This window comes from Medicago sativa, chromosome 6 (assembly GCF_051527215.1).
Source record: "Medicago sativa cultivar Bolivia chromosome 6, Bolivia_mono, whole genome shotgun sequence".
NCBI lineage: Eukaryota > Viridiplantae > Streptophyta > Magnoliopsida > Fabales > Fabaceae > Medicago > Medicago sativa.
In genome coordinates, this window is record NC_140754.1 from 14,845,970 (window position 1) to 14,864,320 (window position 18,351).

At 35.3% G+C, this 18,351-nt stretch overlaps 2 protein-coding genes and 1 pseudogene across 2 annotated transcripts; all 3 read left to right on the forward strand.

Annotated features, from left to right (window-relative positions):
• The first annotated feature begins 480 nt into the window (after positions 1-480).
• LOC146913095 (Cytochrome c oxidase biogenesis protein Cmc1-like protein) lies at positions 481-10,268 on the forward strand. Its single transcript, XM_085716350.1, has 3 exons — positions 481-823; positions 1,642-1,789; positions 9,905-10,268. Exons 1-3 carry the CDS (start codon positions 766-768, stop codon positions 9,960-9,962), a joined length of 264 nt encoding a protein of 87 aa, XP_085572476.1. The 5' UTR covers positions 481-765; the 3' UTR covers positions 9,963-10,268.
• On the forward strand, positions 4,768-5,791 carry LOC146913096 (uncharacterized; annotated as a pseudogene).
• Positions 10,269-10,997: 729 nt separating the features above from the next.
• LOC146913097 (ALG6, ALG8 glycosyltransferase family) lies at positions 10,998-17,582 on the forward strand. Its single transcript, XM_085716351.1, has 6 exons — positions 10,998-11,560; positions 13,142-13,325; positions 13,444-13,551; positions 15,060-15,221; positions 16,227-16,479; positions 16,954-17,582. Exons 1-6 carry the CDS (start codon positions 11,145-11,147, stop codon positions 17,400-17,402), a joined length of 1,572 nt encoding a protein of 523 aa, XP_085572477.1. The 5' UTR covers positions 10,998-11,144; the 3' UTR covers positions 17,403-17,582.
• The last annotated feature ends 769 nt before the right edge of the window (positions 17,583-18,351 follow it).

The window sequence follows — 18,351 nt, forward strand, 5'->3', positions numbered from 1 at the left end:
GGCCATGTTGATTTATTGATCAAAATTATTAAATGTGGTATAAGCTAAATTTTATGCGCAATAGAAAACAGATAGATTGTCAGGTTAATGTCACTATTTTGGATAATAACAACAACAATAATAATAATAATATAATAATAATAATAATAATAATAATAACAACATCAACATATTTGAAAAAGTTAAGGTTTATCATCGTTTTGAACATTATTTTTAGTTTAATTAATTTGTATATCTTTAAATTAGAAAAGAAATAATCAAACAACTTATATAAATGGTTAATTAGCTTCTATAAAACAGATCGTTTAAAAAAAACTCGAATTCAAGTTATAAATCGAACAATTAAAGAAATAATCAAACAACTTATATAAATGGTTAATTAGCTTCTATAAAACAGATCGTTTAAAAAAACTCGAATTCAAGTTATAAATCAAACAATTTTTTGTTAGGTTATATTCACATATCAGTATTGGGACTCTTAACCAAAGGGGTTAGCACAAATTAGAAAAAAGTTGTCATCAAATCCTAAATTATTAATATTTATTATTTTTTCTGACAGAAAATTAATATTTATATCAATTAGGTCCTTTTGTAATAAAAAAAATATTATAGAAAAAAATAAAACGAAAAACAGAAGCTTCTCATTTTACCTCAAAAAAAAAAAAAAACAAAAAAGAAGTTTTCCATTCTTCGGTTTTTGGCTGTTTTTACTTTCAGCTCCTGCGACTGAGGTTGTTCTGTTCTTCTGAATCCTCAAAGGTTGAAATGGGTGGTTACATTCAAGAAGCACGCGAGAATCACGTGAAGAAGAAAGTCGAAGAAGGTACCATAATAATACTAAACCCTAACCCAAAACCCATTTTTTCTTCATCATAAAGTTTCAATTTTTATGAACAAATATGGGTTTATTTCAAATGGGTATTTTTTTATATACATTAATCCATAAATGGGTTTCAAATTATGATCAAATGGTTTGATAGTGAAATTGATGTGGTGGGTTATCATCATTTTCATTCAATTGGGTTTTAGGCCCCGTTTGGACAACCATCTTTTTCTGTAGCTTATAGCACAAACACTTACCATGATAAGCACTTATGTATAAGCTAAGCTATTCTTATAGTAAAAGATAAAAAAAAGTTAAATTGTTTTCGTATAAGCTGTTTTCATAAGCTATCTTGGAGAAATTATGAAAATAAGCTAAAACAGTTTATAAACAATGTTAGTATGTTAAAAGCTGTTTTTACATGTTCTTCCAAACAGTAGATAAGCTCAGATAAGTCAATCCAAACATACCGTTATCCATTTCAATAATATGCTTCTTAGCACCGACACTTTTGATAGAAGGCGTGACAGTGTCCGTCTCTAACACATGTGATTATATTCAGCTATGTCATTTTTTAAATTATTACCGGTGTTTCTGTGTCAATGTCGTGTCTGGTGTTTGTGTCGGTGATTCATAGATCAATGTCGTGTCTGGTGTTTGTGTCGGTGATTCATAGATAAAATGTTCATTCTAAAGTTTTCATTTTTCGTTGTGTTTTTGGAAGAAGAGATGGGTTTTATTCTAATGAGGTTCAAATTTATGATCAAAACATCGTTTAATGGTGATATTGGAATGATGGGCTATGATCAATTTTGCAGCTTTACGGAGTAAAATGAAGGTGAAGGCACTTAAAGAGTGTGATTTTTACACACAGAAATATGCTGAGTGTGCTATGGGGAGAACACTTTCTGTTGTTTGGCAATGTCGGAAAGTAGCTAAGGGGTTGAATAATTGTCTTCATCAATTGTAAGCTGTCTCATTCAATAGTACTAGAATTATTCTTTGATTGTTTTGTTTTATTTTGGGTTAAGAATTGGAGAAACATACGTAAATGCATCTTCCCTTTGTCGGTTTGGTTATTGAATGTGTCTTTTGTTTGTTGGTTTGGTCCTTTAATGTGTATCCGGTTAGTCAATTTGACCCATAAAATTACTAACAAAAGACACGTATAGGGAGGCTTTTGTAATTTCGATGCATTCAGCGACTATAGTGACACATCTCACACATTCAGGAAATTGGGGTTTAGTCAAAGGGAGAAATTTCCCCACCTCAAATGACTTCAAAATCTGGGGGAAAAAAACACAAATTTTGTGCAGTTCCAAAGTACACTTCTGGAAACACGAGTTTTTTTAGAAATGTGGCCGTGAAAAGTAGCCTCCCAAGTCAAATCCATCTCTTCAGATTTTACAGTGCCGGCACACTACACGTTAAGTTCATGCCTAAAGCTAGGTGAGGCCTTAGAGTATACAATTGATGGAAGGGGTATTATATGTGCAATTTTTGTTAGATATCAACATGGAGGTGCGACTATAAAATTAGCAGGCTGTGTAGGGGATGGAGCAGGTCGGGCTAGGGGTGTAAAGCAAAGGCTTTACTAGCCTTGCCCTTGGCCGACCCTGAGACTGTAGGCAAATAATTAGAAGTACATGATGATCAAGGTAGATTTAAATGGTCTATCATAGTACTTGATTGATGATAGGCTATAATAACGTTGTTTAATGTGTGTAGTAGACAATCTTGTCTAATGTGAAAAGACTTTTACTGTTGTAAAATGCAGCTGTTGATGATAATGAATGTAATCGCTTTCTATCCCGTGTTGTATGGATATCCTCATTTCTTTAGGCCTGTGAATGTGCTTTTCCTGGTGTTGCTATGAATTTATATATCCTTTCATATTCTCCTGCATATTAGTAAACTTCTTTTTCCCAAATAGATTCCATTGATGTTTCTGTTCTAGCTGTAAAATTCTGCAGCACTGGGGATCCTGAGAAGGAGAAACTTCTAGTTACACGCACACACGTGCTAGTTGTTTCTGCTATAGTCATTAATGTCCTGTTACATATAATCTGTGTTTTCTTGATTTTGACCATGAAAGTTTCTGTATCATATTTATTCTCTTGCTCATACAAGATATGTAAAGATTTATTCTTGTTGATGATCTAGGAAAAGATTCAAATCTTGCCAATTGGAACAATAGTAGCAAAAAAGTGTAATATTCACTTTGGTTTCAGAGAACAGTATTATAAACTCATATATTTCTGCATTTAAGTGTTTCTATCGATTAGCTATATGAAAAGAGAATGCAAATACTGCATTTTGGACCATTTTATTGTGGTAAAAAATAATGACATTGGTGATAGTGAATGATCCTTATTTTCAAACTGTGACCACATTGAGAATGTTGTGTGGAAATACCGGACGAGATAGGATTAGGAATGATAGCATTAAGAGAGAATTAGGGTAACATCTATTGTGGAAAGGATGGTTGAATCTCAACTTAGGTGGTTTGAGCGAGTGTGGTAGAGACATGTAGGCTATAGATTCCGAGTTAGGAGAGTAGATCAGTTGGAGGGTAGCTCAATTGCTAGAAGCAGAGGATGGCAAAAAAGAAATAGACGAAACTATAATGAACAACCTAGAGATCAATGGTTTGGATAGAGATGTTATTCATGATAGAGTATTATGGCGTCGTTTGATCCATATAACCGATGCCAACTAGTGGGATGACCTGGTCATCTTTGTTGGTGTTTTAAACAACCTCACCTCGAATATTTTAGATTAAACCCATCATAACTGCGTAGTTACTGCTCATCACAGAGTATATACACGTTTTAAATCTTTCTGTATATTAGCTATTTGAAAACAACAAAAATACTGTATTCTGAAATATTTCATCGTGATACAAAATAATAATAATAATGATATTGATAGTTATAAATTATCCTTTTTATTTATCAAACTTACCATCACTAATATAAGACATGTATACTTACCTAGTTATTATGGTTCTTAAACTCTTGAATTAACTAGGAATTGTACGAGATTAAGACTCTAGGTATCATAATCGAGTTAACTCGCTTACAAAATTATTTCTATGTGAAATTGGGGTGTGGTCGCATGAAGCAAAAGCATAACTATCTGGTATGATTGACATTATTTCATGTGTGCATGCCAAAGTGTTGGATTGGCAAAATAAAACTTACTATCTTTCTTCGTTTTCTTTGTTTCATCTTAGTAATTTTGAAATCATGAAAACAAAAAAGTTGACATTTAACAACCTTGTTAGCTTGATGGCAAAACTAGATGTAATTTAGGCCCTCTTGTTTACTTTCTGTCAGTTCAGTTTTGGTGATTGCATATGTTCCAAGACCTTGGCAAAACTTGTAAATTTCTTTCATAAATCTTGATTACTATGAAGCACACACACGGACACCGGACACGACACTGACACGTCGACACCGATAAAATTTTGAGAAAATGACATAATTCAATGTAATCACAAGTGTCGGTGTTGTGTCGGACACCTGGACATGCCTTCACTCAGAAGTGTCGGTGCAACAACTGAATAAATATTTGTATTGGTTGTTTTCATACATTTTTTTTTCATTTGAATTTGATTTGCCTATTGTGTATGTTGAGATATGCGTAATAATAGTATCATTGACTGATATATTATCTCCTTATTTATATTATCTTTATTTCCTTGTAAATATCTCTTATATAATTAGGACAGATTTACTCCCTATGATCATGGGATTTACTTTGTACATATTCTTATTATAAATACAAAAGGCTGAGAGCTAATCTCTCATGTTATTCAGCACCAGAAAACCTTGTTCTCAACTTGGTATCAGAGCTCACGATCTGTGGGCCTGAGAGCAAAAATCTAAAATCTCAAAACCCTAGCCGTCAAGTCACAAACCTAGTTGATCTATACCGCCGGCTGATCTATACCGCCGGCACCGCCTCTGATATTAAATCCTTCTTTGACTCAGTTTGGTCGGTAGGTTCCACTTTTTCGCTGTTTTTTGGTGATCTGTGAACAGTTTTTTGCACTGTTCCGAATCTGTCCTTTGTCCCACTTACACCCACGTGCTGTCAAAGATGACTTCAACACCAGATAAGGCTGGATCCTCTGTTAAGAGTCTTGTGTCCTATGTTTTCTCCGGCAATCCCTCTATAACGTCGGAGAAACTAAATGGTGATAATTATCTCAATTGGTCCGCTACTGTTAACATGTGGTTTCTTGGACAGAAGCTCGCAAATCACCTCACTAAGCAGTCATCCGAAATTGAAAAAGATCTGCGTGATGAATGGGAGCAAGCTGATTGTCAATTAGTCTCTCTTTTGTGGCAAACCATTGAGCCCTCCTTGCTGGTCCATTATCGCTCGTACACCACTTGTTATGATATTTGGCAGAAAGCTAAGAATGTTTATTCTAATGATATCCAACGTCTTTATGGTGTGATTCATAATCTAGCCACCCTGCAGATGACATCAAAACTTATGCTAATAAAGCTCAATCAGCCGTAACTGAGTTCAAGCTCCTTGTGATCGACAACGACCCAAAGAAGATGCTTGAGAAATTGGATAATGTTTGCATGCTTTATGTCCTTCATGGTCTTCATGAAAAGTATGAGTCAGTCAGGAGCAACATTCTTTCTGCATCAGATATTCCCTCGGCAGAGGATCTCATCAGGCGCCTCACACGTCTTCCTGGTCCGAAAGGATCGGGGGGGGGGGGGGGGGGGGGGGGAACGGGTCCCAAACTGACTTGGAATCTTCTGCTTTTGTTTCAAATCTTGCAGGTCGTGGAGGACGCGGCCGTGGTCGTAGGGGAGGCCGAGGAGGTCGTGGTGGTGGCCGTCCTCAATGTACTTATTGTAAACGCTTTGGTCATTATGAAGATCAGTGTTACTCCATTATTGGCTTCCCAGAAAAATCGGTGAATGTGGCTCAGTCTATTGATAATGGAAACTCCAAAAACAATGTCATATCTGATGAGGAGTACAAGTCATACCTGCAGTTTTGGCTTCCCAGAAAAATCGGTGAATGTGGCTCAGTCTATTGATAATGGAAACTCCAAAAACAATGTCATATCTGATGAGGAGTACAAGTCATACCTGCAGTTTAAGGCTTCACAAGCCTCATCATCGGCAACAGTTGCTCACACTGGTAATTCTACAGTCTGTCTCTCCCAATCATCATCTGTTGGCCCTTGGATTTTGGACTCTGGAGCTTCTGATCATGTGGCTGGTAACCCATCTCTTTTATCAAAAATAACCCAACCTAAAATCCCACATCATATCACCGTTGCAGACTTCTCTAAAGCTAAAGCAAGTGGTGTCGGTCAAGCCACTCCTCTCCCATCTTTAAATATTGACAATGTTCTTTTTGTTTCCAACTGTCCATTCAATCTGATTTCTGTTAGCCGTTTAACCAAGAGTCTTAATTGCTCTATAACTTTCATTTCTGATTCTTTTGTTATACAGGATCGGAGTATGAAGCAGATGATTGGTACAGGCTATGAGTCACATGGACTTTACTACCTTCAGTCTTCATCTACAATTGCATCCTCTTCTACTACAGAGTCTCTAAGTCTTCTTCATCGTCGTTTAGGTCATCCAAGTCTTAAAAAGCTCAGAGTTATGGTTCCTAATTTGTCTCAGTTGCAGTCATTGGATTGTGAATCCTGTCAGCTTGGGAAACATGTCCGGTCTTCCTTCCCAAGCAGTACTCAGTCACAAGCCCGCTCTCCTTTTCATGTCGTTCATTCTGATGTATGGGGGCCAAGTCGAGTCACTTCCGTTGTAGGACATAGATATTTTGTTACTTTTATTGATGAGTTTTCTAGATGTACATGGATCTTCCTACTTAAGGATAGATCAGAACTATTAAGTGTATTTCAAAATTTCTTTAAGGAAATTCAAAATCAGTTTGGTTGTTCTATTCGCATTTTGCGCAGTGATAATGCAAAAGAGTATTTTTCAACATCTTTTAATTCTTTTATGTCTGAAAACGGAGTGATACATCAGTCATCTTGTCCCCATACCCCACAACAAAATGGCATTGCTGAACGTAAACACCGTCATATAATTGAAACAGCACGTACCTTGCTTATTAATGCCAATGTTCCTTTGAAATTTTGGGGTGATGCTGTCGTCACTGCAGGATACTTGATTAATAGAATGCCATCATCTGCAATCCAAAACAAGGTTCCCCATTCCATGTTGTTCCCCGATGAACCTTTGTTTCGTATTGCTCCTTGGGTTTTTGGATCCACTTGCTTTGTTCATGATCTTACTCCAGGTTTAGATAAATTGTGTGCTCGTGCAATTAAATGTGACTTTCTAGGCTATTCAAGAGTTCAAAAAGGATATCGGTGCTATTGTCCCTCCACACATCGCTTCTACATGTCTGCTGATGTCACATTCTTTGAGGATACACCTTTCTTTGCGTCTTCCATTGAATCTGAGTCTATCTCTCAAGTATTACCAATTCCTTTCCTTATCCCGGTAATTCCATCCACGCCTGTCATTGATCAGTCAACTCCATCCTCTTCTACGGAACCCCCTAGTCCTCCTCCACCTCCACCTCCACCTCCTCCACTGCAAATTTATCAGCGTCGTCCACGTCTCCCTCCTGCCGATCCACAATCTACAGAAAGTCCAAGTGACTCATCTCCTGCCCCAATCTCGTCTTCTACTTCAGATCCGCCGACATTGTCAGATGACCTTCCTGTTACTTTACGTAAAGGTACACGTTCCACCCGTAATCCTCATCCCATTTATAATTTCCTAAGTCATCATCGTTTATCACCTACACACTGCACTTTTATATCTTCTCTTTCTTCTGTCACTATTCCTAAGTCTCCACAGGAAGCTCTTTCACATCCAGGTTGGCGACAGGCTATGATTGATGAGATGACAGCCTTGGAATCTAATCAGACATGGACTCTTGTGCCTCCTCCTTCTGGAAAATCTATTGTTGGATGTCGTTGGGTTTATACTGTTAAAGTTGGTCCAGATGGGAGGATTGACCGATTGAAAGCTTGTTTGGTGGCTAAAGGATACACTCAGGTGTTTGGCCTAGATTTTGGTGATACCTTCTCTCCTGTGGCTAAAATGGCTTCTGTTCGCCTCTTTCTTTCTATGGCTGCCATGCGACATTGGCCATTATATCAGTTGGATATAAAAAATGCATTTCTTCATGGAGATTTAGAGGAAGAAGTATATCTGGAGCAACCTCCTGGTTTTGTTGCTCAGGGGGAGTGTCGTGGGTATGTTTGTCGTCTTCATAAGGCCTTGTATGGTCTCAAACAATCCCCTCGAGCATGGTTTGGGAGATTTAGTAATGTTGTTCAACAATATGGCATGATTCGAAGTGAAGCCGACCACTCAGTGTTTTATAAATGCTCATCCAACAAATATATCTATTTGGTCGTGTATGTTGATGATATTGTTATTACAGGTGATGATCATGATGGGATTGCAGGACTTAAACAACATCTAGTCCAACACTTTCAGGTTAAAGATCTAGGTCGGTTGCGTTATTTTCTCAGTATTGAGGTGGCTCAATCTAAGGCAGGAGTTTCTATTTCCCAGAGAAAGTATGCTCTAGATATCTTGGAAGAAACAGGTATGCTTGATTGCAAACCGATCGATACTCCCATGGACCCAAATGTCAAGCTGCTACCTGATCAAGGGGAGACCTTTTCAGATCCAGGAAGGTACAGGAGGTTAGTTGGGAAGCTGAATTATTTGACCATGACAAGACCTGATATTTCATATGCAGTCAGTGTTGTTAGTCAATTCTTGAATTCCCCTTGTGATATTCATTGGGATGCTGTGGTTAGAATTCTAAGATATATCAAGAGAGCCCCTGGAAAAGGTCTTGTTTATGCAGACAGAGGTCATTCAGATATTGTTGCGTATACAGACGCAGATTGGGCTGGAAGTCCGTCTGACAGAAGGTCCACATCTGGATATTGTGTTCTCATTGGAGGCAATTTGATTTCATGGAAAAGTAAGAAGCAAAATGCCGTTGCTAGATCAAGTGCAGAGGCAGAATATAGAGCTATGGCACTTACTACATGTGAGCTCATATGGATCAAGCATCTTCTCCAAGAGCTTCACTTCAGCAAAATAGGCACTATGAATATCATTTGTGACAATCAAGCAGCCCTACACATTGCTTCTAGTCCAGTCTTTCATGAGCGAACTAAGCATATTGAGATCGATTGTCATTTTATTCGTGAGAAAATTATGTCCGGTGAAATTGCTACTTCTTTTGTTGGTTCTAATGATCAACTAGCCGATATCTTCACGAAGTCTCTTCGAGGACCAAGGATCACTTACATATGTGACAAGCTTGATGCATATGATTTGTATGCTCCAGCTTGAGGGGGAGTGTTGAGATATGCGTAATAATAGTATCATTGACTGATATATTATCTCCTTATTTATATTATCTTTATTTCCTTGTAAATATCTCTTATATAATTAGGACAGATTTACTCCCTATGATCATGGGATTTACTTTGTACATATTCTTATTATAAATACAAAAGGCTGAGAGCTAATCTCTCATTATTCAGCACCAGAAAACCTTGTTCTCAACTGTGTATTTCTGTGTTGGTGATCATATGCTTAATTACCTATACACCTCTCCGAAGTGCCGTGACGGTGTATCGGACACGTACGAACATCGGCACTTCTCAAACACACCTTGTTAGATGTGTCTTAGACACGTGCCAAGAGACTGCCAACACTGTTATTTTTCGGTCCCTTCTTGGACAGTCCTAACCCTATATTAGATCTATTACTTTTTGAGGCAAATAGCAAAAATGAAAACAATGTCTGTTATCATTTTTTGAGGCTCATTTTCATCTTCTTATCTTAAGATTATTTATATAAGGATTGCATTTCAAATATTCTTTCCCGTGAGCGTCATTATCTTTATAATAACTTTGTTTTTAAAAGGCTAATATTGTCATGATGTCAAGTGTTCGTGTCAGAGTACTTGTATGACTATGAATGTGGAATTGACATCTTTTTTTTCTCTCTCTAAATTCTTTTACAGCACCAATGATTCTGTCTTGGAGGAAATGAAGAAAGAATACAATCTAAAACAAGGTTGAGAAGGCACTGTCAGAATCTAGAATATTTGATTTCAACGACACCATGTATGTCAGAAACAGTTTTATGAATATACACTGATTCATCCGACATTCAACTTAAGATGTTTGAAATGAGGTCTTCAGCTCTTCATCATTGTGATGCAATGGAACTTCATTATGAACTGCAACTTTTTCTTTTATGTGAGTTTTGTATGGACTACGAAATAATAACAGAACATTAAGGAAAAGAATTTGTATCATGTTTGTTACTTGATCTTAAAATAGTTCCCTATTAGTACCAGTTTTTACTGGGGTTCTTTGCTTCAAGTTTAAGATTTACATTCCTCTGAAAACATGGATAAAGAATGAGTATACCCATGTTTGTTATAAGTTTGAGAAATCATTATTCTGGGTATAAAAGTTTATGGGAATGAAATAACTCTTTTCATAACTTCCAATATTCCCATGAAATTATTCCCAAGTTAAAGAATGATCAAAAAGTGGGTTCGTATGAAATTTTTTATACTTTTGTTTTTTCAAAAGAAAATAATGTCCAATATTCATAGGAATATTCCGTCTTTATATTTATATTCCTGGATATATTGTTCCTAGGAATAATTTTTTAGTACGTGAAACGAACTCCCCTAAGAGTGGATGGTGTTATTCGAATGTCAGCCGATACCCAAACAAAACAACGGGTCCGACCACAATCTCTGAGAACCATAAACAAAAGTGGTGTTATTTGTTTTCAACCACCAAAAGGAATTATAAAAAGAAAAGAAATCTATAAAAAAAAGACAAACGAGATCGTGGGAAACTCAAGTGGTTAACGAATTTCGCCAAATTCTTCGAAAGAACCGAATTCGATTCTTAATGGAAATAATTTTTGATTCATTTTATTTTGAATTAGAGGATTAACGAAAAAAGAGTTGTTTAACTTAAAATCACTCCTCATTCAATCGGAAGATTAACTCTTTTTTTTTTTTTTTTGTGTGCATAGATAGTTGGCCATCGAAAACTCACATACATAACTAGATAAACAAATTTCCACCTTGCATATGCGCTGAGTCAACAATTTCGATATTTTTATCAATGAGAAACTTCTTCAATATTGTTTTCTAAACACAAAAACTAAACAAGAGAGTTTCTTCTTCTTCAACACTTCCATCATCACTGTCCCAATCTCATCCCACACACAAAAAAATGACAAACAAAACAAAGAAAAACTCAACAACAACAACCTACGACAATGCAAACTCCAACAATCCATGGTCAACCTTAATCAACAAAGCAACAACAACAACCTTAACAACATTCACAACAATCACATTATTCGCATTCTTGATCCGTTTCCTCGTATCACTATACCCATATTCAGGTTTCAACACCCCACCAAAATTCGGTGATTTCGAAGCGCAACGACATTGGATGGAGATAACAATCAATCTTCCTGTTCGTGATTGGTATAAAAATGGAACCTTTAATGATTTGGGTTATTGGGGTCTTGATTATCCTCCTCTTACTGCTTATCAGAGCTGGGTTCATGGTGTTTTCTTGAGATTTTTTCATCCTCAATCTGTTGAATTGTTTGACTCTAGAGGGCATGAATCGTATCTTGGGTAAGTTTGGATTTTTAATCATTTGTTTGAATTGGGTTATTGTTTGATAGATCTAGTGAGAGTTAGAATTTAGGTCATGTTTGGATTGACTTATTTTTGAGCTTATGTAACACAATTTATGTAAATAAATAAGCTTTTATGTCTTATTCACATCAACATAGTTTATGAAAAACCAACTTATGAAGATACATTTTTCGTTAGTGAAAACTTATGAATTAACATAAAAGCTTATTTATTTGACATAAGCTAACCTGAAGAGCTTACAAAAACAAGTTGAAAGTAATTTATGGACATAAGTTGTTTCCATAAGTAATCTTAAATAGTCTTATAAGTGCTTATGGCAGTAGGTAAGCTTAAATGCACCAATGCAAAATGTCAAATAAGCCAATGCAAATAGGCCTAATGACGGTTAGAGTTTAATCAATTGGTTATGCGTAAGTGGTTAATCAGTTTCATTAATATCGAATTAATAGGAATTAGGTTTTTATCAAGTGGTTAAAAGTAAGTTATGAATCAGTTTTAGTTATGATAGAATCATTTGGATAGTATTTGAGTCGGAAACAATGTTAGTGACAGCTAGAATTTAATCAAGTGGTTAGGTAGGTGTAAGTGGTTAATCCACTTTAGTTAAGATCTAATTGTTTCGATGGTACCTTTGGAAACAAGACATCCCTTAGTGAGAATTAGAATTTGTTCATGTTAGAAGAAATGGTTAATCCACTTTAGTTAAGATCGAATCATTTGGATAACACCTGAGTTTCATCTCTGACTTGAACAATAGCAAACTTACCTTGTCGCCAATTACCAGACCCTTTTCTTTTAAAAATCGGAGGGTTAAGTAAAAAAAAAAAACAGTGATAATTAGAATTTGAAAATATTGCTTATCTTTAAAACACGAGCCAGTTGAGTGTTCATGTTTTAGTGCGACCGTCAAATTTACATTTGATATGTTGGTTTACATTTGATATTACGTGCACATGTATAATAAATTATGGTTATGTTAATATCAGTGGATGAGAAAAGCGTAGATATATTGGAGTATCAGCGGTTGATTTTTCATTGATTGAGATGTCTAATTTTACTCTCTAGAGCCAGATTCATTTTAGAAGAGCCAAATTTTCACCGAGTTATGTATTTTCTCCTTTATTTTCCTTAGCATTTTGAAGAAATTTTAGAAAGTATGAGTATTTTCTTTAAATGGTGGGACCCCTTCCCGGACCCTGCGTATGCGGGAGCTTTGTGCGCCGGCCTGCCCTTTTTTAATGAGTAGTTTCTTCAAAAATCAAGTTAATTCTTAAACAAACGTGCACACATGTGCTGTCTGTTATTTAGTTATTCAAACTGGTTCATGTCAGTATCTACACAACTATTGGAAAAATGCTTTTTTGTTGAAGTTATGAGTTATCTTTGAAGCAATGAGTAAATTATGAGTGGGTTACACTTTTAGGGATCAAAATGACAGTTTATATCCATTTAGGATCCTATAAATTGCTATAATTTCTTCACATATGGTTTTGTTGCTAAGTAATGACTTCACTGCTATTTTTATCATTTTTTAAAAAACGGGCCTTACTTCTGCAGAAAACAACTCATGCGGTGGACAGTGATATCATCCGATGCCCTGATATTCTTTCCAGCTGTCCTTTACTTTGTTATCGTTCATTATAATCAACCTTCACGGAGCCGTAAAACTGATTTGGCATGGCACATTACCATCCTTTTGCTAAACCCGTGTTTGATCTTAATCGATCACGGTCACTTTCAGGTTTCTTTATAACCAAAGCTTATATGTCGTTTAATTCCTTTGGCTTCTTTACTTCTTTTCCTGTCATGACATTTGGAAGTGCCTTGATTTTTCGATGTTGCATTTTGTTGTATTTCAGTTCAACTGTATCAGCTTGGGCTTTACTGTTGCGGCTGTTGCTGCTATCCTCTCTGAGAAAGATCTTGTTGGCTCTGTTTTCTATTGTCTAGCTCTAAATCATAAACAGGTTGATCTCTTCTATCATTGTATTGGTCTAATATATATTTATTTTATTTCTTCAAGCCATTCTTCGTTGTCTTTATAATCATGTGTACTATACCCTACCTACTATATCGAGGTCTAGTACAAGTGGTTGGTGCGCATGGTGTGTGAGTGTTGTAAAACTGCGGATGCTGAGTTTGACTCCTAATGATAACCCTACTTAAAATGGAATATTTTTCAACAATTATATGACCTGCAATATTGTATGAACTGAATGTTTGATAGTAAAAAGCCAACAAGAAAGTAACTTATAGAGATAATAATGTTACGTTGGATGAGTGGCTACACAAGAAAAGCCACAAATAGAAACAAAATTGGGGTATCCTCTATAGTAGAGAAAGATGGTAGAACCTTATCTTGTGGTTTGGCCATGTATGGAGAAAACTCGTAGAAGCCTTCATAAGGAGAGTAGACCTGCTGGAGAAAAGTCCAATAGTTAAAGATAGAGGGAGACCAAGAAAAACTATAGTCTGCCAAATATTTAAAGTGGTTTAGAGGTAAACAATTCTTACAATATATAGATTCACATTTCCTTTGATATATTAGATAGTTTCTTGTGTAGCAAGTTATCTCTAGTGCATAGAATCCTATATTAGTAAGTCTACAATAGTTAACTTGTGGAACACTCCTCGTATAACTAGACATTGTATTCTCTTTTCCAATTAATGAAAAATCACTTTCGTTCATTTCTCTCAATTCATAAGAATAATCTATCTTTAAACCATGAGCATGATGATAGAACACTAAAAATCAATAGGGTTGATGGCCCAATGATTGGGCCCAACCCACATACACACACATGATATCACCTTCTAGAATTAAGTCAAAGGGGTGGGAATAATAGTTAGTTACTATTGCCCCTGATTTCATGGGAACAATTTGTTATAATAGGGTGGAGGAAGAAGTGGGGGATTCATTCAGAAATCTTGTTTAGAGTTTGTTAGGAGAATTATCTTCTCTGGCTTAGGAGCACCATTGAAGAGCATTGCTCGCTCCGGTTCCATCAATAAAATATTATTTCCTTGTTCTTGATTCTCGGAGTTCTATCACATGACAATATTTATTACATTGATTGATTTATGCAGCTGAACCCGCGTAATGGGAAAAGGCTTTGTTGTTGTTGTAATTTGTATGTCCCAAAATGTATGATGATATGATTCTGAGCATATACATTTGTTTGAATCAAATACAAATTTTAAACACTTCACCAGATCAATTTGATGACTGCACAACTTTACTATCGTCGTACTCGTACATGTATTGCAAATGACAATAAGTATTGTGGTTATTAAGTTTAATGTGGTCTTTAGCTGACAGAGCCATATAGTTACCAGAAAAAAAATTGGTAGCTGGTGTCAATTGATAAGCTAAGGACATCGAGAATTGTATCTAAAGTCAAAATGACCTACCCTCTCATTTTCTCCCTTTATTTTCATTTATGGTATGATAACTGTTCTATGTGTTCTTTTCCAGATGAGTGCATATTTTGCGCCCGCGTTTTTCAGTCATCTATTTGGCAAATGCCTGAGACGTAAGCATCCACTCCTTGAGGTTTCAAAACTTGGATTGGTGGTCTTAGGAACCTTTGCAACAGTGTGGTGGCCTTATCTGTATTCAAGAGAGTCTTTTTTGGAGGTAACAATGTTATAGTTTGCTATTAAAAATGCATTTATGTTCTCTACTCCTTGGTGTACTATTCTTACATGGAAGATGTGAATATGGCTGTGCTTTTTTTTTTTTTAATTGCTTTCTTTCTTAGTTACCTGTGGATATTTTTAGAGCTTCTTTGAGTTTTCCTTTTACCTTTTTAAGCATTTTTTTTAGGATTACTGATCCTCCCTCGCGTATAAATTAAAAATCTGCGTCTGTTTCCCCCCGTTTTTATTTTATTTCTATATGGGAAACTTATAACCATGTACTACATAATTAAGAATTTTGATTTCATTTCAACAAAACATTTATATTAGCCAAAGATTTTCAGTATCATTCTATATTGTGAGGTTTGCTTGCAGATTTGTTTGAGTTACCTTTCTTCCAAAGTCACTCTCATGTTGCTTCAATATTCTGTAGAAGTTTTGCTTATGTAGACTACCGTCTAATGAAAGTTGTAATTAAAAATTATTCATAGACAATTATTTTTTTTGAAATTGAAAGTTTGCAACTAAATTTACGAATCTGGAGCGATGAATGCAGTTTTAGAAGCGGTTATTTGAGATGAAAGCAATAAGCCTAAGGGTATGTTTGGATTGACTTATTCATTTAAGCTTATCTACTGACGCAAGCACTTGTGAAACTGTTTGGACGAGCTTATGGAAACAACTTGCTACATGTCCATAAGCTGTTTTCACCTTATTTTCATAAGCTCTCCAGAGGATAGCTATTGAAAAAAATATATAGCTTCCATATAGTTATTTTATATTTTGTTATAGAAATAGCTTATACATAAGCAAATATATGATAAGCACCCATACTATAAGTGCTTAATTAAGTTGTTTATCCAAACAAGGCCTAAGTCTAGAAGTAATATAAGTTAGTTCAAGCCTAGGCTGTTGAATGATACATCAAATTAGAAAAATTAATGACTTCTTTTTTGCCATTTTTTTCTTTACCCTTGTTATTTATATGTGAAACTTTTAACAGGTCCTCTCTCGTCTTGCTCCGTTTGAAAGAGGAATATTTGAGGATTACGTAGCCAATTTTTGGTGTGCCACTTCAATTCTCATCAAGTGGAAGAGATTGTTTGAAACAGGGCCACTTAAACTTCTCAGTTTCTCTGCAACAATTATATCATGTTTTCCTTCAATGGTTCAACAAATAAAGTCTCCAAGTAATAAAGGATTCCTTTATGCGCTGCTTAACTGTTCTCTGGCATTTTACTTGTTTTCTTTTCAAGGTTGGTACTATTTTCTTCCGAAAAAATCAGCATTTTAACGCTTGAAAGTTGAAATTGTAAGCGTCAGTTTAGTCTGTTAAATTTACGAAATAGCAGTTTAGTCCATTAAATTGAACGACATCGATCAATTTAGTCATTTTCTCTAATTTAAACACCATAGTTTTAAAGGTTTTGTGGTTGCCTTGTTGCACCAAGGGACTACTCAAGTCAATATTTAGGTCTTTCAATGTTTTGGATGAATGTTTACTAAAGAAAAACTTTGTTAGAGGGACTAAATTGAGTGATAATTTTTTATGTAAGAGACTAATTTGCTATTTTGTCTATTTGAGAGACTAAATTGCTTGACCCTTCCAATTTCGAGGTCCGAAAAACTGATTTATTTTCCATTTGTTTCTTCTAGCAGAAATGTGACAATTTTGTCGAAAAAAAAAATCTTATTGTAAACTATCTTTGCTTATGTTTGTGTCTTTGCAGTGCACGAGAAGTCCATTTTGTTACCACTTCTTCCAGCAACCATGCTAGCCATCGAAGAGCCCTTTATTTTCAAGTGGTTCATGCAATTTGCCATGTTCTCCATGTTCCCTCTGATGTGTCGCGACGGCTTGATTGTTCCATATTTCGCTTTATTCGCTCTCTTTATCCTCGTACTCAATGCACCTGGTCAACACAGAGTTAAAGAGAACAACTACTTTCATAATTATTTAGGCGCAACAACGATTCACCTTATTTTATTTTTTTCTTTAATTCTTCACATAGTATATTTGACAATGCAACCTCCTAAGAAGTATCCTTTTATTTTTGAAGCAATAATTATGAATCTGTGCTTCTCTCAGTTTGTGATTGTAACTCTTGGCTGCAATATAAAGCAGTGGATGTTAAACAAACCTGTCAAATTAGATGAAATTGAAAAGAAGTTCATTTGACATTTTGGTTTCACTTTTGAAGTTAGATGAGTTGTTTTTGTTAGATAGTTGGATTATGAGGTGTGACATGTTTGATGCATTTCAACTATGGTTTACATAAATTGAATTAGGAGATTGGCCTGCATTGACCTGTATTGTAATGATTATAATATTTAGTCCTTTGTTCTCTTGCCATGTCTATATTTATTTATATTTTTAATTGTACACACAAAAACTATATATATATATATATATATATATATATATATATATATATATATCAACCAGGATCTATTGATAAGTATGACAAGCAAAGCTGGAATATTTGCTCAAATGCTCCCTTCAGAGCAGGCAGGGTGGATAAAATATAAATATACTTGAAATTCTTTAAATTCCTGCTGATTTACAATACTTTTCATTTTTGAAATGTTACTTGAAATTATTCCTTTTCTCCTTTATTTTCCATAACAAACAAAACAAATATGTTGGAACGCTAATACTATTTATAATCAGCAAAGAAAATGAAAAAGAAAAGTCAATAAGAATATCCATTTAAGTGTGGGTTCCGACATTGTATTGGTCTAAGTGGAACTAAACTTAGATCTTTTAAGTAAGGCCTTAGGTTCGAGTTTGTGATGAGACAATGTAGTTGGGGGGAGAGACTTTACTAAATGTGTTCAGTCAGATTCTTTGGGAGGAGAGACTTTACTAAATGTGTTCAGTTGGATTCTTTGGCAGAGATTAGTCATCAAGAAAGCAATTGATACTTCGCACCAATAACATGATTATTGAAAAATATTTAACTTCAAGGTAGTTGAGAAATCACACATGTCTTATCCCAGTGAATTGAGAAAAAAACCGAGAAACTACAATAATTTTTTTACCCTTTTTTTTGAAGGAAATAATTTTTTTACCTATCACCTTTGCAAGTAATTGAAATTTAATATAGAAAACAGGTGGAGTTTAACAT